Source organism: Martes martes, assembly GCF_963455335.1.
Source record: "Martes martes genome assembly, chromosome: 15".
NCBI lineage: Eukaryota > Metazoa > Chordata > Mammalia > Carnivora > Mustelidae > Martes > Martes martes.
In genome coordinates, this window is record NC_137903.1 from 39,868,726 (window position 1) to 39,892,905 (window position 24,180).

Genomic DNA, 24,180 nt, shown 5'->3' on the forward strand with positions numbered 1-24,180 from the left:
AGCAGCATGTCCCTGGACGGGCCTCCCTCCACAGCCTGAAACGGACAAGGAGTCCACTGCCGGGACACAGGTGCCACCAGTCTCTCACCCCAGGAGTCAAAGCCCCGTGTCCTTGCTGCAGGGCTCAGCCCTGCTCCCCGGGCGCACCCGGAGCCCAGCGGGCTCACTGGACACACAGCACTCCTAAAGGGAGACAGCCCAGGTTTTCAACCACCTTCTGGGGGGGCACTGAGAATAGGGACTTGTAAGGGGAAGGGGGCTCTGCTGGGAACCCCCATCCTGGACATCCTGCTGCTCAGCACACCCTTGTCCGGGCCAGGCTGCAGGCTTCTTTCCAGTGCAGGGCCCTCCAGCTGCTTCCTCCCCTCTATGACCCCTGGGGGACTGAGAACTTGGCACATACGCCCATGCTTCCCTCTTTCTTGCTCCTCTTAATGGCAAACAAATCCACCCTTCTTTACCGCAGGAATGTCCTGCTCATCACGATGGTGCAGGAACTGTTAACAGTCAGGGCCTAGGTAGGGACATTCCCTCGGCCACCCCAGAAGCTTGCCAGAGCTTACAGTGGGGACCCCGCCCTTGCTCAGCCCTCCCTAACCCCAAATCAGACAGAGAGCTCACCGATTCCCGATTCACAGATTTGGGGTTCACCCAGCCAACTGGTCTCGCGGAAGTACAGAAAAATCTGTCCCGTGGGCAGTGAGGCCTCCCCTGCCCAGGCGTGAGGCCTGGAGGAGGTGTTCTGGGGGCACCAGGCTGGCAGCCATCCTTCAGTCACGTGCTCTGGGGGGTGAGGGCCAGGAGCTTCTTGGAAGGCAGCCCTGGCTGGTGCAGAGATGCTGGGGGCCAGCTCACGGAGGTCAGGCCCCGGGGAACCCTGGCAGAGACACAGCGACATGTCTTGGGCTGGCCCTGAGGAATCCTCGGGAAAGATGAGGGGTGGGGGGCACCTGGGACCAGGGCTCCTCTGTGGCCCGCAGCAGGGATGAGGACAGTGCGGCTGGAAAGCAGAAATACCCCCCTCCAACCATATTAAAACCATTCCTTATTTCCGTGACCTCATTGTAAAGCCTTCTTGTGAAAAAAAGGTGCGAAAAACCCAAAAGAGAAATAATCCCCCATGAGTCAACCACCTAGACACACTGCTACTTTTGCATTTTTGAGGTTTTCTTCTTAAGCATTTTTTCTAGGCACAGAGCTTTTAATTTTTTTTCCTCACAGAATTGCACTATGCTGCAGATTTTAAAAATGTAAGACATAGTATCAAAGAAATTTTATTTTATTTTTTAAATTTTATTTATTTATTTATTTTTAAAGATTCCATCCATTTATTTGACAGGATCACAAGTAGGCAGAGAGGCAGGCAGCAGGGGGTGGGGGGGGAGCAGCAGAGAGCCCGATGCGGGGGTCGATCGCAGGACCCTGAGATCATGACCAGAGCCAAAGGCGGAGGCTTAACCCACTGTGCCACCCAGGTGCCCCTCGAAGAAATTTTCGAATTTCAATTTTAATAAAACTAATCACGTCGTTGGGGTGATAAGCAAGTGCAATGGTTGAACAGTTTGAACCCCCCAAGGGGCGGGGCAGAACCGCTCAGTGGCCCTTGAGTGGGGGGGGACGTGGTCCTTGTTGCCGTGATCACACGCCAGCAGCTGTGTACCAGGCACTGATCTAAGAACTTCACGCCTATTAACTCGTGACAATGAGATAAAAGAGACCCGTCCGTCCCTGGAACAGCTCCGTGAGCAGGTGCTGCAGGCTCTACTTTCCAGATGAGGAAAGGGGTGCCCAGAGGTCAGTGAGCCACCCCAGGGCTCACAGACAGTTGAGCGGGGGTCCAAGCTCAGGCAGCCAGGCAGAGACCGTGCTCACCCCCAGGCACCGGCTTGGGGGCTCACCAGGTCAGGCCCCCCCACTTCAAGCTACAAGGGGGTCAGCATGGGGTCCTGGTGACTCCTGCATTTGCTCAAAGCCCGTGCCGGGGAGCCTACGGGCAAGAAACAGGGGCTTGGGCTTGATTGAAGACAGGTGGCAGGGTCCGGAGTTGGTCTTCTCTCCCCCTTGAGGTGGGCTCACGTGGCTTCTCTGGAAATCTTCCAGACACTTCTGCCCCCTTTGGGGCATGAGCTTTGGTGACTCCCATGAGCTCATGATGCAGAGTCTAATCTGGCCGCTGAGGTGTGTGGAATGGTGCCTCCAATCTGTTCTTCTCCACTGGGGACAGAGGCCACTATGACTACTTAATCCAGCGGTATTGAAAAATCAACTCTAGGGGCGCCAGGGAGGCTCAGCATGTTAGAGTCTGACTCTTGATCTGAACTCAGGTCTTGAGTTTAGGGTCATGAGTTCAAGTCCCACTTTGGGCTCCAAGCCGGGTGTGGAACGTACTTAAAAAAAAAAAGATGAAAATATCTACTGTATTTGAGGGGTTACTTAATTACAATAAATTGTCTCTTTTTAAAGTGTGCAACTCAGTGACTAGGATGCCACAACCAGGACATGCCGTGTCTTCATCACCCCCAGAAGCTTCCTTGCAGGTGCAAGATTCTTTGTACGAATGACTGAGCTCTGCTCATCGGTCTCGGGCCTAAGTGCCACTCAGTCCATCCAATCAGCAGGATCTGTGTAGGGTCAGGCAATGAGAGGCATGTCTAGAACTTAGCCCTCCCATGTACCTAGCCATACGGCCTTGGGCAAGTCACTTGGCCACACGGTGCCTCAGTTTCCCAGGGTTGGTGCAAGAGGAAAATCAAATGGTGTGCAGTCAGATTGAAGTTATGAAGGAGACTTCACAACACGATAGGCTTGCAGAGGAGATGGTCTGAGATGAGTTCTGTGGCTCTGAGAACCTCCAGCCAGGTCAGAGGTCAGTAGGTGGAGAGACATGGAAACTGCTGGAATCTCAGAGTCATTGTGGGCTGTGAAAGGCCATGTATCTTTACGGAAGAGTCACAGGGCCTGCCTACAGGATGTTCTTCCGGGGGCTGGAGAAAGACGCCCTTGCTGAACTATTTTTTAAAATTTTTAAATTTTGATTTTATTTTAAGATTTTATTTATTTGTGAGTGAGAGAGAGAACATGAGAAGAGGCAGGGGCAGAGGGAGATACTGACTCCCTGCTGAGCAGGGAGCCTGATGTAAGGCTTGAACCTGGGACCCTGAGATCAGGACCTGAGCCGAAGGCAGATGCTTAACAACTGAGCCCCCCAGGAGCCCCTCACTGAACTATTTTATGTTTTTATTTTATTTTATATTTATTTTATTTATTTTAAAGTAGGCTTCATGCCCCACACGGGAAAGGGGGCTGAAACCACCCTGAGATTCAGGGTCACACACCAGGCACCCCTGCCCACCGGACACTTCTGAAAGGGCAGCAGGAGGAAAGTGAATGGTTGTGATCACCTGTTGTGCCTGCCCGACATGACGCTTATAGGATGTGTTGTGTCAAGAGTCTGTTAACTGCACGGGGTGTCCGATGCATCCCCTCGGTTGTCACTGCGTCCCTGGGTCCCTACGTGGGGCTGGTGTGGGGGATGCCCAGGAGAGCCAGCGGTGGCTCCCTTGGGGCTCACCCGTCCTGCCCCCAGAGAGTCCACAGCCCCGCCCAGAGGTCGTGGTAGCCATGCCCATGGCTGGGCGCCACAGGGGCCCAGAATCCCCCCCATACACTAGAGTCTGGGGTGTCTGGCAATGACCTTGGCAATGTCATGGAAGTACAGTGGGTCTGCAGGGTCAGCACTGAAGACTGCCACTTCGACTGTTCTGAGCACTCTGTTCCTGTGGTTTACAACTTCACCAGTCTCAGAAGGCAAGAGCAGCCGAGGGAGACTCAGTGATTCTCTGGAGCTGTGGTCTGGAGGGTCCTACCTTCCTGGGCATGCTCCCGGGAATCTGCACCCCATGTTCCTTGCTGGGAGAGCCCACCTAGCCCTAAGACGGGCTGCACAGCCTGGGTGTTCCCTGTCCAACCTCCCTCGAAGCCGGGGTTCCCACCTGGGTCCCAACCTGGGCCAACGAGATTAGTCTCCTGGGAGCAATGGAGAAAAGTCATTGCTTTTTTTGTTCTATTTCATGTTTTGTTTTTTCTGTTAAAAAGAGATGGGTGGGGGCGCCTGGGTGGCTCAGTGGGTTAAGCCTCTGCCTTCCGCTCAGGTCATGATCTCAGGGTCCTGGGATCGAGCCCCGTATCGGGCTCTCTGCTCAGCGAGGAGCCTGCTTCCCCCTCTCTCTGCCTGCCTCTCTGCCTACTTGTTATCTCTGTCTGTCAAATAAATAAATAAAATCTTTAAAAAAAAAAAAGAGATGGATGAGGGCCAAGTCTCTCCTATCCTGCTCATGGACGTTGCTGTTAGGTGTCCAGCTGCGGTCTTTCAACAGTGAAGGGGAAGCCAGGAGAAAGGCAGAGCTGAGTTCATCAACTTTGGCACCGCGCACTTCTTGAGAGACAAGAGCTGACGTACAGTGGGCTGTCCTTTTCCCGAAGCTGAAAGCAGTCGCGTCCCGGAGGATTCCCAAAAACCAGGGAGCATCTGCTCAGTCCCCAGACCCAGCTTAGGAAGCCATGAACTAGAGTCTGGTCTCCCCATCGTACTGATGTCCACTCTGGTCCTCACCTTTCTTCATTGACTGGTCATCAGCAAAGAGAGAGAGAGGCCAAGGACAGCTGGCACGTAGGTCTCTAACTGGGCTGACTCTGGAGGGATTTGTATGAAGGGCAGTCTTCAAAGACGGGGGCTGACAGGTTAGAAACATCACGTGTGGATGCCTTCCGGGTTCATCCTTCCAGGGCCGACAAAGAGAGGAAGAGAGCCCCGGTGCCGGGGGACACCGAGGCCCTGCTACCTGCCTGTTACCACGTCTGCTTCCCCCCACCCCTGTCAGCGCTCAGTCTCCCGATTCATCTCCGGCAGCCCCACGGGCTTCACCACCGGCTCACTGTGTGGTTTGGGCTCTTGCCGGGTCAGAGAAACAAAATTGTCTAAAACCGTGTATTTCTGGAATGCCTCTAAGGTGCTAGGCACACACAGGTCACAACTGCTCAAAGCTTTGTTATTCGCTCTAAACCAAAGACGCACACATGGGCTTATTCAAATCCGAAAGGCCCAGCCCGGCCCCTGGGGGAGCACCGCACGGCTAAAATTAGCCCAGGCCATCTGCTTAGACAGCAGCTGGGCTATTCTGAGCCCCAGCAGGCCTGCCTGCAAGTGGGGCCGGGCCTGGGTGGGGGCGGTGTTGGAGTCTGGTCCCTTGGGCTTGAAGGGAGGACAGGAAGGCATGGGAGGCCACACTGAGCAGGAAGGCCGGAGTCCTGGTGAGGTCTCATGAGGGATCGCAGCGGGGCACACGGCCTCAGCACAAGGTTGGTGTCTTTGTCCCTGTACCTCGTCTCCCCCTTCTCATCTGGGTCTTCCTGTTTGGACTCATACGGCCCAACATTTTCTGGGACTTCAACAGTGATGGCTGAGATTTATTGAGGGCACGTCGAGGTCAGGAGGCCGCCCGAAGCATTTTGCCGGGATCAGCACACACATTCTTGTAACGACTCAAAGGAGAGTGCCCAGCCAGCCCAGACAGTAGAGCGCGTGGCTCTTGATTTCAGGGTTGGGAGTTCGAGCCCCACGTTGGGTGTAGAGACGTTTAAAAAGAAAACCTTCAGACAGACAACTCAAAGAGGTAGGTACCAAAAGATTTCAGGGATTATGAATGGCTCGGTTCATCTTTTTGGTCAATGAGGAAGAAACCTGGTTGAAAGGGCCAAAACGGGCCATGGCTCAGGCGACCCTGGGCCTACAGGGCTCGTGCTTTGGGCCCCGACCTTCACTTCCCCCCACACGGAGCCCACCACTTGTTCTGTAAGAGCAGCCTTCCGTGTTCAAAGTGCACTGAACTGGGTGGGAGGGGAGCAAGCTGGGGGGACGGGCTTATACATAATTGTTTTTAAGATTTTACGTATTTATTTGAGGGAGAGAGAGTGAGAGAGGGGCAGAGGCAGAGGGAGAAGCAGGCTCCCTGAGGGGCAGGAGCCCGACATGGGACTCGGTCCAGGACCACGGAATCATGACCTGAGCCAAAGCAGACGCTTCACTGACGGAAACCCCCAGGCGCTCTGACCTAGACATTTCTAGATACTCGACAGACAGAAGTCCAGTCTGTATTCATAGCCGCTGCAAACCATCACCACACTCGCCAGACTCAGGTCCCAATGGGCTGCTTTGGTCCTCATTCCTACAGCTGGTCAGAGAACCTGCTTGCCTCAACTCGTCTCATGATCTGTGACCCATCTCCCTGCCCTCCGTCAGGAATTCAGCTGATCAGCCCTTCACCTGGTGGAGGGCCCAACCCTTCACCCCGAGGGCCCAAGTCCTCAACAGTCCTGTGTGTCACTGCTGGGGGTGGCTGGTTCCTGTTGGACACGGTAGTGCTAGGAGGTTCTGAGTCTAGAAGGATCTCCCAAGTGCTAGAAGGTGCTCCTGAATCTAGGAGGTGCTCCTGAGTTTACAAGGTGCTCCTGAGTGCTAGGAGGAGCTCCCGAGTGCTAGGAGGTGCTCCTGAATCTAGGAGGTGCTCCTGAGTCTAGGAGGTGCTCCTGAGTCTAGGAGGTACTCCTGAATCTAGGAAGTGCTCCTGAGTCTAGGAGGTGCTCCTGAGTGCTAGGATGAGCTCCTGAGTGCTAGGATGAGGTCCCGAGTGTTAGGAGGTGCTCACCTCCATGGCACAGCCTGGTAGTCAGTAGGGTACTCCTTTCCCTGCTGTGGGGGCAACTTGCTCTCGGGAGCCTCAAACAGCCAGGCAGCAGCCTCGTCTTCCCTTCAGTGGAACTACTGTTGTGTCTAAGGGGAGCCATTGCTCACTCAGGGCCTCAGACCTCCACACCCGCAGAGCTCTGGGGTGGGAAATACACAGCACGTGGGTATCAGATGTGGTCAGTGAGTACTACGCCCCACCCCCGCTCCCGGGCCCCCAGACCCAGGTACTGTGGCTGCGGGGGACAGTGACATCCAGCAGTCTCTGGCTTATGGAGTGGACTGGATCCTACAAGATGGGAGTCATGTCCATCCAGGGTGCTCACCACGCACCACGAGGAGTCCCTTGTGGCAAAACCAGATGTGCCCACTTCCTCCGGGAGTACCTGGGATGCGGGCTGTCCTCACTGCTGGCACTGCCCCCAGTCCGGTGGTGGGCAACCTCCTTTGGACAAGGGTCCACTCACCCAGGAGACTTTACGGCCCTGGTTCTTTTTTACCTTTCAGAGTGAGGCTCCAAACACGTCTTCTCATAGCCTACTTCAGACAGGTTGACAGACCTACGCTACTCCCCTCCAGACTGGAGGAGAGGCTGGCGAGGGACACGGGGTGCACTTTGTCACAAGACCACACTAAACCCCTGAACGATTAGCCCCAAACAAACTGCAACTTGAAGGCCTTGTAACATTCCTTTAAAAACCCGAGTCCCAACCTGCTGGCTTTGAAACAGAATTTTTTTAAATAAACTCCTTTTTTTTTTAAAGAATTTTATTTATTTTTTGACAGACAGAGATATAAGTAGGCATAGAGGCAGGCAGAGAGAGGAGGAAGCAGACTCCCTGCTGAGCAGAGAGCCCAATGCGGGGCTCGATCCCAGGACCCTGGGATCATGACCTGAGCCGAAAGCAGAGGCTTTAACCCACTGAGCCACCCAGGTGCCCCTTTGAAACAGAATTTAAGAAAAGGGACACCACCTTGGTAACATCGGAGCATCACAGGAGGAAGCCGACCAGTCCTGATGGACACAGTATTGGGAGAAGGCGGATGGACCCTGAGCTGGGCAGGCCTCCGGCGGGCCGCTAACCACCGGGGATGGGAGGGTGTCCTCTCGCTCAGGGGACAGCCCGCAGGCACAGCGCGGGGACCTTCCAGACAAAGCGCTCTCCGAGAGCCTCCAGAGAGGGTGAAATCCTGAGCGGGGCAGGGGCAGAGCCGCCAACCCAAGTCTGCCATTGCCACCCTGGAGGGACAGAGGGACAAGCACGTGTGTGGCGTCTGCCTCAAGCGTCCGAGACCGTGCATGTGGGCCTTCAAGAGGACCGGCACGGGCAGCAGAGGCCCCGGCTACACTCTCTGCTGGGGTTTCTTTGAAAGGCTCAGAAAAAAATTACAATCACCAGGGTGCAGTTCAGCTACATCCTGGGGTAGGACTGGACTTCAGGTGAGGAAAGAAACTCAAAATATAAATACTGAAGCATTGTAGTTTCCCTTGGAGGAGACATGAATTCAGAAACGTGAATCTCCTTTAAAGATCAGTTGTGATGCGAGGGAACCCGTTGAGCAATCACTCCAACCTAAAAATACTTCGTTTAATCAAGGACCATGAGGGCGATAGCCTCTCCTTGCGCCGACAGGGACAGGGAAGAACACAGAAAACTCCTGATCCAGGAAGCCTGAGCCTTGCTGACCAGCTGATCTGGGACGCAGCTCAGGTCAAAGGCACCAGGGACAAGTCCAGGATACTGGAGAAGGGCAAGGACTCTGCTGCCAGCAGGCTGAAATTGGACACCTGCCCGTGGGCCCCGGCTGCTGCCGTCCCTCAGGGCAGCTCCTCTCCAAGAACGCCAGCCTGCCCCCCTCCCACCTCTCCCTGGCCAGGAATGTCCTGGGCTCTGCTTCCCTCACCAAACCCCCATGTAACTTTCAGGTTTCAGCCACTGGCCCCCGTGTCCCAGCGGTCACCCTGTGTTCGCTGCGGGCTCCTTCCCCTGCAGAGCGGAGTGGTGGGGGGCTGCGCTCCATGGACGGTCAGCCAACAGGATGTCCACCTGCACAGCGCTCGTGGAGACCGAAGTCCGCGTGCCTTCCGGCCTCTGGTTTCCTGCTGTGTGGACGGGAACCCCTCACCCCCCCCGCAAGGCCGTTTGCTGCTGGACATTCTGGGTCCCCACAAATGCAAGTGCCATCAGCCCCCTGTAGTCTCTGTGAACCTCATGCCGGAGGACAAACCGGATCCACAGTCAGAATGACACCGAACACACGACACACAGACGAGGAAACCATTTCCATTTAATCGAGAAGGACTACCAGCCCCCCGGTGTGTTAGTGACACCGTTTTCATCTGGAAGACAGTACTGCCGGAGGGAGATTCGGGAACCTCAAATGCAACTTTTAACTCAGTGCACTACGTATTCTGAAGAGCTTCCACATCCCAGCATGTCCAGAAAAGGAAAACACGTTTTTGTTTCTAAGGGTGAGAAACTGTTAATATTCCTCCTTCTGGTCTTCCCACAGAACTCAGATAAAAGAAACCAAAAAAAAGAAAAGAAAAAAAAAAGGGGGGGGACAATAAATACAAAATAAAAAAAAGAAAATCTAAGTAGTATGAAATTAGTTTTTATTTTTACCTCAAAATAAATGCTTAACATTTTTCCCAAACCAAAACTACAGGTGAACACTTAGAAAGAAGGGGGGAGTGATTTCTCCCTTCGCTGGGGGAGCCAGTGAGTAAGGCAGGTGCTCCCCCTGCAGGACTAGTCTAGACACCCCCCCCATCTCCTCTATTGTCAGTCTTCCCCACCAGGGTGCTGGCCGCAGGAGGACCCCCTCCCCCACCCCCCTGCCCCCGGAAAGCTGGGGAAAAATCATCTAACACGTGAGCAAACATTCGCAGAAGAGCCTTCCTGAGACGCGGCGGCAGCCTCTGCGGGGTCTGGGGGCGCGAGCGCTGGCACCTCCATCCCTGTCCTGGGGCGGCGTCAGCCACACGCCTGAGCTCACCACAGGGATGTCTTGAAGTTGAACCTGAGCTTCAGCAGGTATTTCAGGTTCACCTGAGCAACGTCATAGACGATGTACCTGGAGGGGACGCGGGTCAAGGAGCACACACTCTCACGGCAGCCCCGAGCCCCGCAACCCCACTCGCTAGCCAAAGGATACTCATTATACAGCAGGCAGGTGTCGTTCACGCCGGAGGAAACCCCTGTCCCCAGGGGCACCTCCACACCGTCCATTGTGATGCTGGCAGAAGGGTCAGGGGTTGTCTTGCCCAAACCTGCACAACAGAAGGTGTAAGTGGCAGGAGGAACCGTGAGGACATTAGCTCAAGAACGTTCAAGATCAGACTTCTGTCGCGTCTACGTGTTCACTTTAAAGACGTACACACCGCACACTCTGTCCTCCTGCCGGATACAACCCCGGGCTATAAATCAAGCTCCCAAGGTGCATGCCTCCCTGATTTCAGTAAGAGCAGTGCCTCACCCCCAGCCCGGATCACATTTCCACCGAGCCCAAGTCCAAAGCCTGCACTTCAACCTGGCAAGCGGAGACCCTAAACCGTCCGTCAGGTGGTTGGAGCTCCCGCGTGCCCAGATACCCCAGGCAGCACTTGGTCAGAGGAGGTCCCTTGGCACCGTGGCTGACAGTCCCGTTAAAATGCAAAGCTGAGGGGCGCCTGGGTGGCTCAGTGGGTTAAAGCCTCTGCCTTCGGCTCAGGTCATGATCCCAGGGTCCTGGGATCGAGCCCCGCATCGGGCTCTCTGCTTGGCAGGAAGCCCGCTTTCCCCTCTCTCTTTCTCTGCTTGCCTCTCTGCCTACTTGTGATCTCTGTCTGTCAAATAAATAAATAAAATCTAAAAAAAAAAAAAAATTAAAAAAAAAAATGCAAAGCTGACACACCCAGTTCCTGAGGCTCCAACCACAGACAGGGGGTGTGACCCAATTATCTAAGGACCCTCTAGCTGTCTTCCAGAGAGCCACATGCACGCAGCCCACTGGGGAAAGAGGGTACACTCCCCGGCTGTCCAGAGCACCCAGAGCGGGAGCAGCACTTTCTGGAACACGGTACCTTTGACACTGTGCTTGCCCTTGGGCAGCTTGCTGATGTGTGAAGCGTGCTTGAGTTCGTACCTGTGCAAGAGAGGACGGTTTCAGAAGGGCCTCCGACGACCCTGGGCTCTCAAACCACCAGTCTGATGAGCAGGAGCCCAAGTGAGGAGAAGAACCTAGTCCTCCCCAGACTCCTGGCTTCCAGAGGCGAAGGCACAGTTCCCGGTCAGCGCTCTGTGCCACCACCGCTGCAGGGCCACGTGGCTGTGGCCCCAGCTCCAGAGGCTTCTCAGACCACGAGCCCCACCGCCTTGCTCGATTACTCGACCCTGCTCTCCGTGTCACTGTGACAGGCCCGAGGCAGGCAGGACCAACCAGATTTTTTTTTCTGCCAGGAATCTGAAATTCATCTCCAGGTTCACCTGAGTTAATCTCAAACACAAAATCTAACATCTCTGTGCGTGCATGTGTGCTGGGAGGGGACCAACCATCCTCCGTACAATTCAGCCCACAGAAGGAGGATGCTGCCAGTTCCGGAGTCCTGGCTAGACTCCTCATCCCTGGTGCTCCCGCATTCACTTAACTAGAACTGGTTTCTACCATTGTGGTGTGGAATTTCTAGGGCCCCCTCCTCGCCAAGGGGAGCTCTCCTGTCTTGACCACCCCCATCCGTCCCCAGCAATGGCCCCAGGTCAAGGCCAGGCTGACTCACATGTTTCCGAGGGCGACCTCTCCTAGTAGGATCAGGCCCACAGGGTCTGCCTGGGACGCGTGGCAGTAGTTGGCGCTCTTGGAGACCATGTCGGCGAAATAGATTCCTTTACCGAACATGTAGCCCGTCTGCAGGGTGGGAAAAGGACCACAGAAGACATTCTTTGGGCTGTTTGCGGCACCCCCGAGCTCCCGAGTACGGACTACGCCCACAGGCCAAGCTCACGCACCAGGCTGTTTGGACCCTGGTCCCATGGAGGCCCTCAGGGCCACAGAAAGCTTAATCTCTCTGCCCCCCGCTGTCTTCCTCTCTCAACCGGGGAGAGAACCTCACAGAACCCTTATGAAAATTCACCAAGTTAATAAACGTTTAGGTCGGTGCCCGGCATGTGGCAACAGCCCATAAATGGCGGCTCTTGCGTTTACTTCCTTCTGTCAGTCAAAGATGAGGTGTAGGGAGGTCAGGGCAACTGCCCAGGTCATGTGCTACCACATGGCACCAGCCAGCCATTCGCTGCTCTCCACCTGTTACACCTGGACAGCAAGAGGCCTGCAAGACTGCTTCCGAGCACCTGTCCCACGGGTCACCTCTATGACCCAGGCAGCGACTCGGCAGGGCCTCCCTCCAGCCCTCCCAGTCTCCTGAGGAGCACACCAGGGCTCACAGAAGTCACCCTGCAGAGAAGGGCGGAGGCAGTCTGGACTCAACTTGGCCTGTGGCCAAGGCCTGTTCTTTGCATGTCAACACACCCATCAGCTCTCAGGGCAAGGCCCAGATACCTCACTTTTGTTCCAGAAGCCACGGCTGATAGCCATGTAGATGCGCTGGCCACAGAGCGAGGGCCACAAGGACAGGGTGCAGATGATCTCTGGGTGCCGCTCGCCACCCACCCCGGGCCAGCCACCTACCACCGGTGCCTCAGGCGGGGCTATCCGGAGGCCCTGGGACAGGATGCCGGCGAAGTTGGTGGCCCGGGAGCCGTGCCATAGGAGCCTGCGGTTATGCAGCTGCCGGAATGGCTTGTAACGCTGGCTCTCGCCTTCGCGTTCGATCCGGAAGATCTGCTCGGGGGTGAAGGGCCGGAGACAGAGGAAGCCACATTACTCTCACAGCAAGATCCACCAGATGCAGGAGAATGGGCCAGCTGCCCCAGAGCCAGAGAATGCAGCTGTGGTAGCCTGCAAGGAGGCGGGGTTGGGTGGGGAGCAGTCACCCTGGCAGGACCCCTGGGGCAGGACCCCGTCTGACAGAGGTGTACCCGAGACGCTTTGCCATGTCTGATTGTGCTTTCTGGTCCTCAAACAAGGCTTTGAAATCAGAAATAAAAAGGATTAGGGAAAGAACACTAAGCCACCCCCAAACCCCAAGACTAACCTTTCTCCTCCACCAATAGTAAGTCGCTCCTCTAGTAATTTAAAGCAAAGCAAACGGTTCTTTACCCAGGCCAGGCCGGAGGAAGTGGAAAGAAGGAGGAAGATTCTTACGTCAACAACTTCCAGGTCATACGCATTGTGCGTGGTCGCGTGAGTGTTCTTAACGTATTTCCTGATGGTCTCTGCTTCTTCCGAGTCTCTGTCCACCACCTAGAACGTCATTGGGGAGTCTGCTCAAGGGAGACCCCAAGCACAGCCATGCAGCACAGGGGCCAAGAGATGTCCCACAGCCAAGACTGCAGTCAGAAGCTGCAAGGACCCACCCCCAAGGCTGGGTTTTGAGGAAGAGGACTAGCGCTCCAGATCTTTGAATCCTCAAGGCTGTGCAGTGGCCAGAGCTTCTGCCCACCAAATAACTGTCACTTCACTGATGTAATCGCCGCCGCACAAACACAAGTGCGCCACGGGGAAGGCTGTGTTCTCGATTTTCATCCTCTCAGCCAAAATGCAAAACACCCAGGAATTCTGGTTTTCCTCACAGCTTCTTAAGTAAAAGGCTTCAGGACTGTAAACCGAATAAACCCTTCACCAGAGAACCCTGCCTGCAGCATTCCCATGAAGAAGGTGCCCCAGAGACCAAGTAGGTGACATCTGGTGGCTTATTCTACCTGGACCCCCAGATCTATGCTCTGTTCTAAGCAAGCAGCAGAGGCTCTTCCTGGTGATCTGAACACCCCATCCCAGGCTCAGGGGAACCCAGCCACACTGCAGGGTTCTGGGAGGTGAGACACAGGGAGACCAGGCTCAAAGTCAAGGCAAGCTAGGGGCTGTGGCAAGGGGACTTCTGCCCCAGCACAGGCACCTCCACCTAAGCAGGAACCCAGGCACTGTGTACTCATTACGGCTGCCATGGGCTTCTGAAATGGGAATGACAAACCTTCTGAAGCTCATGCCACACAAGCCTCCAAAGACAGATCTTCTCTAGATTAAGGAAAAATGAACTTTCTGGAATGCCGCTCAAAAACGAGTCTCTTGTGCCAAAGACCCTGGCTTGGAAGCCTGCCCAACAATCTGTTCTGAGGAGGTCTCCAGGAGAAATCCACTCCAGTCTGGGGACCGCTGCTCTCAAGACAAGCGGACAGATGCACCAGAGACGGGGGCCTGTTACCTTAATGTCAGTCTTGAGCTTCTCATAGTTGACATCGATGGGGTCCTTGCTGCTGTCGTCAGAGCCTCCCCTGAGAAGACTGTACGCCACCTCAATGTCCAGCAAGTTGTCTAGCATTTCCACCTTGGCCTGGAGGAACAGATGGAAAACCTGGGCTTGGGACCAGGGTGAGGGGAGACAAATCTAGGTTCAACAGAAAAAACCCTCACGGAGTGATGGGACAGTGATGGGAAGGCCTCCCAGCTGGTTAGGAATAGCCTGTCATCCACCCATGGCTCCTAGTGAATGAGAGGGGGTACTCCTTGGGGGAAGGGAGAGCCCGAAGCTACAAGGGTACTGTGAGAAGTGACTATCACTGGCTCCGAGGCAGCGGGGAGGGAAAACCCATCTGTTTGGCCTGTGGTCAGTCACCACTATGGGAAGAAAACCTATTCAAAACGAGGGCCCAGAGGCGCCTGGGTGGCTCAGTGGGTTAAAGCCTCTGCCTTTGGCTCGGGTCATGATCCTGGAATCAGGGAGCCTACTTCCTCCTCTCTCTCTACCTGCCTCTCTGCCTACCTGTGATCTCTATCAAATAATAAAATCTAATCTTTAAAAAAAAGAAAAAGAAAAAGAAGAAGAAGAAGAAGAAGAAGAAAAGGCCCAAAGGTGATCCTCCCAGCACCAGGCCCTGTCGGAAGGGAGTGACGCCCAGGCTGCTCCTCCCTCAGGCACCCCCGGCTACCTGCACACAGTCCGCGTTGTTCAGCAGCGGGGGCTTCTTCATCCCAAAGTCATGGGGAATTAGGGTGTAGAAGCGATTTGAGAGATCCAGGATCTGGGAGTCACTGCTACCCTGGGATACCGCCTTCGGGTGAGGAGACAGAGCAGAGACTGAGACCTGGCTCGGCGTGAGCAACAGCCAGGAAATGCAGTGAAAACGTTCAAGACCATCTCATGCTGGTGTCATACCGGCCCAAGGGCAGGACCCCCCAACCCCTGTCCACTTCCATTTCTATGAAGACCTGGACAATTAGGAACCTGTACCACCCCCAACGCCATGCAAGGTGTCAAGTGTAACATCTAGGTGGAGAGCTCGTACGTGCTCCTAAAACTCAACTACATCAATCTTTGGGAACTTCTCACAACAAAATGGGGGTAAAACCCCAATGCTATGAATTCGGGCAGCACACCTGCCCCCCCGCCCATCCACAGATCTTCGGCTTAAGGGAAGGAATTGGCTTTTCTCACACCTGAAGATCCAGGTGGCCACACACAGAAAGGCTAAGCTCCCCTTCCCGCCACAGTGCTCATTCATGCTCCGTATGCAAAAGGTGCTCAATAAATGCAGATGGAGGAGCCGGACTGCCGTGATGCTGGGCAGGCACCTGAGTGGCCACGGGGCAGTGAAAGGGCCATAATTTGGTCCCCCGCAGGCCACTGCACCCCCCGCCTGGCTGAGCCCCACGCCCTCAATTTCTTTCTGTTGCTGCAGTTGGCTCTGTGTTATGGGGAAGGACACTCTCCCAGCCTCTCCACTGGGGGTTCTGGACAGGGAAGGGGCCAGGGCTCAGGAGCAGCTGTTGCCTGGGGCCCCTTCTCCAGCATCAGCCAGAAGTCTGCTTCCCTGTGCCCCTCCTTCACAGGCCAGGCCTGCACCCCATCCCCACAGCGCAGTGGGAAGGCCCTGCGAACTGTGGGACCTTGTTGGGTGCCCAGTGAGGTGATCAATGAGCATAAACCAAAGTGAGGAAATATTTCACTCTCTGTGAGATTTCCAAGTAACTGCAAAATAATGCCAGTTTCTTTTTAAAAGACTTTATCTACACCCAACATGGGGTTTGAACTCAAGACCCCGGAGATTAAGAACCACGTGCTCCACCAACTGAGCCAACTGGGAGCCTCAATCTCAGCCTAAGCACACCCCAAATCAGGACGTTTTTATGAGGTAGGAGAACCAAATACCTTACCCAGTTCGTAGGGAGTTTATTACATATCTGATCACTAAAAACATGGCTACTTCACTAGTTCTGGGACTACGTTGGCAAGGAGCAGGCACTTACCACACATGCGGCATTGAACAGAGACCTCCAGGTCCTCAGGCCCTGGGACGTGGCAGCTTGCGACCCTGCACTGCCCCCCCAGGACAGGCCAGCCGAGCGGCCCCCCACCTACCTGCTGCACCTCGCTGAGGATGGAGTAGGCCGCCTGGATCTGCCTCTTGCTCAGCTTCCCCAAGGGCATCTTCTGAAGGTCAATCTGAGGAGATAGGGGAATGCTCCCTTGCAAAGCCGCTCCATGCAGTGGACCACGGGCAAGCTGGCGAGTGCCCCTCGGGGCTCGCGGGCCCTGGCGGCAGCAGAGACCCAACCCTGTCGGCGGCTTGTCCAGGGCCCACACCATGGGCTCGGGGCGGGGGTCTTGCGCGCTTTGTGTATGGCAGTGACAAGAAACAAGGACGCCTGCAGCCCCACACTCAGTCCACCCTGGCCCAGCACAACTCGGCTCCCAGGGAGGATGAGGGCCAGGCAGTGCAGCCGCCCCGGAGCCTCAGAGCCCAAGCTGTTCCCAGCTAAATAAGGACCAGAAAGTGGGGAGAAAGGTTCTCCTAAGTACACGCTCCTGAACATAGAGATCTATACCCAAAAGAATGCTGTTTTTCCAAATCAGGTACCCTGGAAGGTCACATGCTGATTCTAGCAATACGCCTTGGAAAAGCAGCAAGTGTCGTGGGGAAAGCATGTGGCCTGCTGCCAGCTTGGGAGGCGTCTACGCTCACCCTCTGTCTCCCACCCGGAAAATGGGGCTGGCTTGCTCTGGAGGCCCCCGCGCCCCTTGTGGGGGAGGGCCTGTGTGGTTGGTGTCCTAACCTCCCTGGGGCACCCCGACACCTGCAGTGCACGACGGAGCCACAAGCCGCAGGGAAATGGACGGGGACCAGCCCCCGCCGGGCGTGGTAGATGTGGCATCACACACCGATGGCACTTCCCTCCCCTGAGAGCCAGAGTCTCTACCCTCAGAGGCGGTCTGCTCCCTGGGAAGTGGAGTAGCCGCTGCCCGGTCTGGGGAAGGCGGCGGGGAGACTGTTTCAGGAGAGGAGCAGGGCGCGTAAAGGACCCCAGCATCGCCGGTGCAGACTGGAAACCGGCTCTGGGAGCCACTGAGGAAGGCGTTGCAATGGTGGCTGGGGGCGGGCAATGCTCTGAAGAAACAGCACCCCCAACTGCGGGGTGTCGGTGCCGGCGCCCCTCAGCCCCTCCTCACAGGCCACGAGGACAAGAATGGGGCTCACTCAACACAACCCAGGTACCCCACTCTCTGAAGAGAAACCCGGGGTCCAGCCCTGCAGAAGTGGAGGGAGGCCGCCCATCAGGCAAGGAGCGGGTACCCCACTCTTCACACGCTGCCCACGGGCTGCCTTCCAGCGAGCTCTGCAATAGCTCTGGCCTGTCTCCTCCTGCGAGATGGTCTCCTGAGCAAGAGCCAGCCCAGAAATGGTATGTTCCAGGGGAGACCTGGTCTGCTAGGAGTTCAGAGACCCTAATAACTAGAGCACAAGAAGGTGGAAAGGACACGTGGGACGTTTCTTCTGAAACGTTAAGAGAAACGAAGACCCGCTCCCTCGCCCATGTCCCTGGTGAGACTGTCCGCAAGCTGTCACACCGGCCAGCCCTCCCAATGGAGGTCGGTGCATGCGTCACTTTCAATGGGAGCGCACAAGCCCTGGGCATTTGCAGGTCCCCTTACGGGTTTGCAGGCCCGTAAGGGGACCTGCAGACTCCACAGCATTCATTAACAGCAGCTGGGGGGGAACCATCCTGCCACCTGTTCCAAGCTCACCTTCTGGGAAAGCCAAGCTGCGTGGGAGAACACAGGGACAACTGGCCTCAACCACGGCCCCCTCGTCCTGCCCTAACAGGAGGAACAGGACAAACCCACCCCCACCCTCAACCTTTTCTTAGTTTTTTTTTTTTTTTAAAGATTTTATTTATTTATTTGACAGAGTTCACAAGTAGGCAGAGAGGCAGGCAGAGAGCCCGATGCAGGGCTTGATCCCAGGACCCTGAGATCATGACCCGAGCCGAAGGCAGAGGCTTAACCCACTGAGCCACCCAAGTGCCCCAACCTTTTCTTAGTTTTGTCTGATGCCTCAACGTTGCTTTTGTACACTTCACCAGTGCTGCCTACTTCTTCCACGGTGCACGGGCTACAACTGACTTCCAGAAGACTCCGGCCGGCCGGCTTCAGAGCCACGCCTGCACACACCGCCACGGCAGCAAGGGGACACGCGCAGAGGAACGGGGACCCAGGGGCAGCTCACTCAGGCACACTGTCCACCTCCCGGCAAGTCTGAAGTCCCCAGGCCCCAGAGGCCTGGCTCGGTGTCTGGCAGAAGGACAGGCAAAGGGGCGCCTGGGTGGCTCAGTGGGTTAAAGCCTCTGCCTTCAGTTCAGGTCACGATCCTGGAGTCCCAGGATCGAGCCCCACATCAGGCTCTCTGCTCAGCAGGGAGCCTGCTTCACCCCCCCCAAACCCCCGCCTCTGCCTGCCTCTCTGCCTATTTGTGATCTGTGTCTGTCAAATAAATAAAATCTTAAAAAAAAAAAAAAAAAAGGAGGACAGGCAGAAGACGCGGACAGTCACCCCGGCTGCCCCCATGCGCGTGGTCACCTCGTATTCCACCATGGCTTTCTTCATACTCTCCACGTCGAAGATCATCTTAATGAGCTCCTGCACTGGCTTGGGAAGCTTGGACTTGGTGCCAGGGTTCACTGTCAGCTTCTTGACCGCATCTTCATCCTTTAGAGAAAAGTGAACCGGTCAGAGGCCCCATTCAACACCCCAAGCCAAGCACTGACAGTGTCTGGGCCGCAGACGAAGGAGCCACAGGTACCCCCAGCACAGAAGGCTGAGGTAGTATCTGCACCTGGACCAGAGGCTTCCCCACGATCCCCGTGGGGGCTCCACCCTTCCTCCAACGGCCACTGCAGGTGCCCAGCTCCATGCCTGCTGACCTGCACTCCCAGCCCCTCATGGCCTCACCTGCCCACCCTGGGAACTGGCTGACAGGGCCACCCTGGAAGAGCTGGGAAGCCACCAGGCCAAACCATGGACCAAGGGGACACCAGGTAACTTCTCCCGACTTGTACTACCGCACCCCAGGGCCAACCAGAAGACATCCGTACAATCTCCACCATAGTCCTAAAGGTTCAGACACCCATTTCCTGCCACACAGACTGACAGCAGGAACTCTCCACCCTCCGTGGCCTCCCTCTGCTCCCTGTGAACACACTTTTTTTTTTTTTTAAAGGTTTTATTTATTTATTTGACAGAGACTACAAGTAGGCAGAGAGGCAGGCAGAGAGAGAGAAGGAAGCAGGCTCCCAGCTGAGCAGAGAGCCCAACGTGGGGCTCGATTCCAGGACTCTGGGATTATGACCTGAGCCGAAGGCAGAGGCCTTAACCCACTGAGCCACCCAGACACCCCTGTGATCACACTTTCAACACTGGACTGTGTGTGCCCGCTCTCTGGGGAACCCAGGCTAAGTCAGGTGACAGCTGAACCCTTGTCACTTAGGAACAGCCGGAGGGTAGGGACTGTGCCCTGTCCCTGACAGTGTCCCCAGCAACGAGCTGTGCTGGGTATCTGCTCTGAGTGGACACTGATTCTGGCATCTGTTGTGTTCGCCTAAGCGGTGTGGTGGGCGGTGGGCCCTGTTCACTCCTGGCTGCGGCTGTCAACTACACTTTCTGTCCCAACACGAAAGTCTCCAAGGCTCTCAGGGTCACGGCTTCTGGCTCTCTAAGGAGGCCAACTGTTCACAGTGAAACACCTTATTTGAACTGATCTACTCTGTGGTCTCCCTCTCTGGGGGTGATAAGCAGAGATGTTTACATATTCAGGAGCACCGTCACAGGGGAGCCACAGACCGTAAACCACCACCCCGGGCCATCTGGGCAGCCCTGCCAGATGCTGCTCTAAGCCAGTGCACCTGAATTCAGTGGCCCTGGTTTTGAAAGGTGGCCAGTCTGAACAGACATACGCTGCAAGGGCTGAAAACACACCAGATTTCAAAGATCTGGTTTCAGAAAAGTTGGGAGGGGGAGGAAAATAAGTAACTAATATTAGTTTCACGGTTTCTTTCTGATTTTTAAAATGCAGCTACTGAAACATCAAGGCTACACAGGTGGTCGTCTATCTCTACTGGATAGCATCTTCCAAAAGCCACGTGGGCGTTGGAGAGGGTTCTTGATATAGCGTGCAGGGCAAAACTCCAGTTTTCTGGTGAGGAAAGTACCCATGAAGGGATAGGAGCGCCAAAGACACACACCGTGACTTTGTGCTTAACTCTGGGTGATTATGATTTTGCATCTTTGTTTCTCAAAAAATTCTAAATGTTATTTTTGACATTAGAAAAACTGACCAGTAGGGGGCACTGCTGAGTCAGACAAGCCAGGATCTCAACCTCAGCTTTACAAAATAAATTCTATTTTTTAAAAAAGATATGTTAGGGACGCCTGGGTGGCTCAGTTGGTTAAGCGGCTGCCTTCGGCTCAGGTCATGATCCCAGCGTCTTGGGATCGAGTCCCACATCGGGCTCCTTGCTCCGCAGGGAGCCTGCTTCTCCCTCTGCCACTCTGTCTGCCTGTGCTCTCTCTCTCTGGCAAATAAATAAATAAAATCTTAAAAAAAAAAAGAAAAAGATATTTTAAAGTAATTTCCACACCCAAAGTGGGGTTTGGACTCAAAATCCCAAGATCAAGAGTTGTTACTGAGTCACCCAGATGCCCTGGAGTTTTGTTTTGTTTTTTTGTTTTGTTTTTAGAAAGAAATACATGAGCCCCTAGCGGCTCAGTTGGAGCATGACTCGATCTCAGGGTCGTTGAGTTCAAGCCCCACATGGGATGTAGTTTATTTAAGTAAACAATGTAAGCAAAAAGTCATGAAAAAAGTGTATTTTCTTCTTCTACGATTTTCTTCATGTTTCCTCCCCTCCAGCTTAGCTTGTGATAAAACGACAGTATACAATACACACATCACAAGATGAGTTCAAATCAACTTTGGCTATTGGTCAGCCTTTAGGTCAACAACAGATTAAGTTTTGGGGAGTCAAGTTAAACATGGATTTTCAACTGCATCATGGGGAGGGGTCAGTGCCCCTGACCTTCCACACTGTTCAGGGGTCAAATGCAACAGATTTTTCTGTAAAAGCCAGAATAAGCATCTTGTCAGAACAAATGTCCACAAAGGTTATCAGCCAAGGGATAACGGAAGGCTATCTGGTGATAGCCTTCACAGGAAAATGAGCCAGCCACAAACTTGTTAACAGAGGGGCACCCGGGGGGCACAGGGGGTCAAGTGTCTGCCTTCAGCTCAGGTTGTGATCCCAGAGTCCTGGGATCGTGTCCTGCTTTTCCCTCTGCCTCTCTCTGCCTCTGCCTGCTTGTGCTCCTGTTTTCTCTGACAAATAAAATCTTTCAAAAAAAGTATGTAATAGAAATTATCAGAAGAGCATCTGGGACCCAAAACCACAATGCAGCAGAGGCCAAGGCAATGTAATTACATTATTATGCATGCACAAGTGGGCTCAAGGACAGAGGGAGAAGCAGACTCCCCGCCAAGCAGGGAGCCTTACCCGGGACTCGACCCTGGGATTCTGGGATCATGACCTGAGCCAAAGGCAGAAGCTCAACCGACTAAGCCACCCTCTGAACTGTAATAACCTGATGACAAACCAGGTCATACGACCTGTGAGGAAAACACAGGGTCAGCCTAGAAGCCGCACCTGGAATGTAAGAACCACTTCCCAATGCGCTGAGGGAGCAACTTCAAAGACCAACCCCCCTCACGTTCTCAAAGATGCTACCATGGTCAGCTGAGCTCCTACGTTGCTGTCTGGGTGTGACTCATGGAAGGGTGCTGGATCTCGTTCCGTGTTTCTCCGTCCGCGACCGTGACTGTTATTATCACAGTCATACTGCAGGGCACTGATCTGTGTTGAACTGACCTCGCCTTCTCGGGCTCAACCCCCTGCCCCCAGTCGCGGTACAGAAATCCTGCACTCGGGTTATTACTCCACGGTTACGCCTCTGCATCTATGTTCCTAGGGATATGGGAGTGCTCCTGCGAGGTCTGTCTGGTTTTGGTGTTGGCCTAACACTGAACACTGTCAAGAGTCAAGAAGTGTTTCCTCCTTTGAACGCTGGGCAGCATTGACCTGCGAGGCCATCGGGCCCGGGGCGAGGTCTGGCTACTATGGTGCTCCTTCCTTCTGCTGGAAGCAGACAGCATAAGAGTAGGGATTACCTGGCCATAGTCAATCTCCAGAGGGTAGAACTTTTTGGGATACTTTGTGAAGTTCTTGGAGTGCCAAGCATTCCCAGTTTTTTCTTCATACAGCTTCATGAAGTGCTCGATGGCATCCTCTTTGGATGGCACCTGCTCTAGTTTATTGCTGCCGATGACAGTGCCCACACGGCCCCACGACCTGAAGATCCAGTAGCTGCGAGGGCACGGGGTGGGGGGGGTGGGGAGGAGAGAAGGAGGATCACACACAGACCCGCGGGCCGGCCGCTCATGTGCTGGGAGCAGGTTCCCTCCCTGCGTTCTGCCTGGGGACACAGAGCTGCGGCCCCCAAGATGATGCCACGGACACAGAGGAACAAAGGAAACATGGCAATGAAAGACCTTCACTTGTGAGGAAATGGAAGGCTGGAACTTTCAAGAACTGCCTTTCGAATCGTATTGGTGAATGGACCCAGAAAGTGCCAAAGCGCAGGTTACACTCGATCTGCCAGCCAAGCTCGCAGAGCAAGCGTATAAACTCTGACTATAAAACAAATACCCATCTCACTCCTCATAGAAACAAAGTAAGCATCGCGTGGAAGTCTTGTGCTCAAGATACACAACCATGAGCGACAAAACCGAGATCCTGGAGCCTCTGGGCTCGGAAGCAACGGGCTTGGGCAGGGTGTGTGTGCGTGTCGGAGGCATGCAGGCTGAGGCCACTGCTCTTGGTTCCCATGGCAACTGGGGGCCCACATCACTGGCACCCTAGGTGCCACACTGCTTGGGTTTGGGGGATTCATTTTTCTTGGTGGAAAAAACACCTAACATAATTTTTACATCACAACAGAGATGCCCCCTGGGTGGCTCAGTTGTTTAAGCAACTGGTGTCAGCTCAGGTCATGAACTCAGGGTCATGGGATTGAGCCCCATGTCAGGCCTCTCCCTTAGCCTCTGCCCCTACCCTGTGCTCGTGCTCTCTCAAATAAAATCTTAAAACATTCTCTGCTCGGATTCTTCCTGGAAACGTCTGGAAGGTGCTCTACTGAGCTGTCCTAAAGAAGTGTCCAGACCTGACAACCCATGCTGTCCCTTCACTGTGAAAACCAGTTAAAACTAGGCCACCAGAGCAGGTGATAAGACACAGAACACTGGGCTTACGTCTTCAGAAAACCCAAGCAGCCTACTAGATACTTTGGACTTTTAAAAGGGGTTCCATCTGATATTCACTTTTAGACGAAAGCTCTGGTGAGAAGCTGAGGCAATGGGAGGCACCCAGCTGCTCGGTGCTGACAAACAGCCACCAGTCAAGGCTTCGTAGGTGCTGACATCATGCCCCCCCCACCCCGGGGGCCATGGCTACACAGCATCTGGTTTTCAACCATCAACTGGAGTCCCAGCAGGGAAGCGGTTTCCACTTGCCAATAAGACCAAGTCCAGGTTAGCCCACGAGGGTCCGGACTGGGGAATCTGAAGGACAAGTTCGGATCTGTGTGTAACCAGGGGTCAGAGGCTCTGGATTCCTCAAGGGGCTGTAGGCAGAGTGTCTCGGGAGAAGGTGGGACAGCGTGTCCTGGGAAGTCCTGGGGCGCTGGATGGCAGGGAGCCAGGCTGTGTGGTGTGCTGGTATCTTCCCTCTGGCCAAAGGCATCCCCACACCCCCTTACAGGGCCCACTCCCTCACAGGGCCACCTCGCAGGGACCCTTCCCCATCCCCAGACACACCGGCTTTCTCTGTCATCCTCCAGGAGCTGCAGCTTGTAGTAGGAGTTGGTCCCCTTCACAATGTCCACCAGGCCAAGGGTGGCACTGAACACCTTCCCTCCTTTCTCCAGGACGTGCGCAGAATGTTCCAGACCTGTTGCAGAGGCA

General features: G+C 54.8%; 1 protein-coding gene across 1 annotated transcript in view; it reads right to left on the reverse strand.

Annotated features, from left to right (window-relative positions):
- Positions 1–9,011: 9,011 nt before the first annotated feature.
- PARP1 (poly(ADP-ribose) polymerase 1) overlaps positions 9,012–24,180 on the reverse strand; it is a 37,407-nt gene continuing 22,238 nt past the window's right edge. Inside the window, exons 12-23 of the mRNA XM_080824304.1 lie at positions 24,034–24,166; positions 22,330–22,525; positions 18,693–18,821; positions 16,197–16,280; positions 14,767–14,889; positions 14,043–14,171; positions 12,986–13,084; positions 12,410–12,562; positions 11,502–11,629; positions 10,809–10,870; positions 9,902–10,016; positions 9,012–9,820 (exon numbers count right to left, since the gene is read on the reverse strand). Coding sequence (XP_080680430.1) covers positions 9,739–9,820; positions 9,902–10,016; positions 10,809–10,870; positions 11,502–11,629; positions 12,410–12,562; positions 12,986–13,084; positions 14,043–14,171; positions 14,767–14,889; positions 16,197–16,280; positions 18,693–18,821; positions 22,330–22,525; positions 24,034–24,166 — 1,433 coding nt within the window. The 3' untranslated portion in view covers positions 9,012–9,738. The remainder of the gene's footprint in view (positions 9,821–9,901; positions 10,017–10,808; positions 10,871–11,501; positions 11,630–12,409; positions 12,563–12,985; positions 13,085–14,042; positions 14,172–14,766; positions 14,890–16,196; positions 16,281–18,692; positions 18,822–22,329; positions 22,526–24,033; positions 24,167–24,180) is intronic.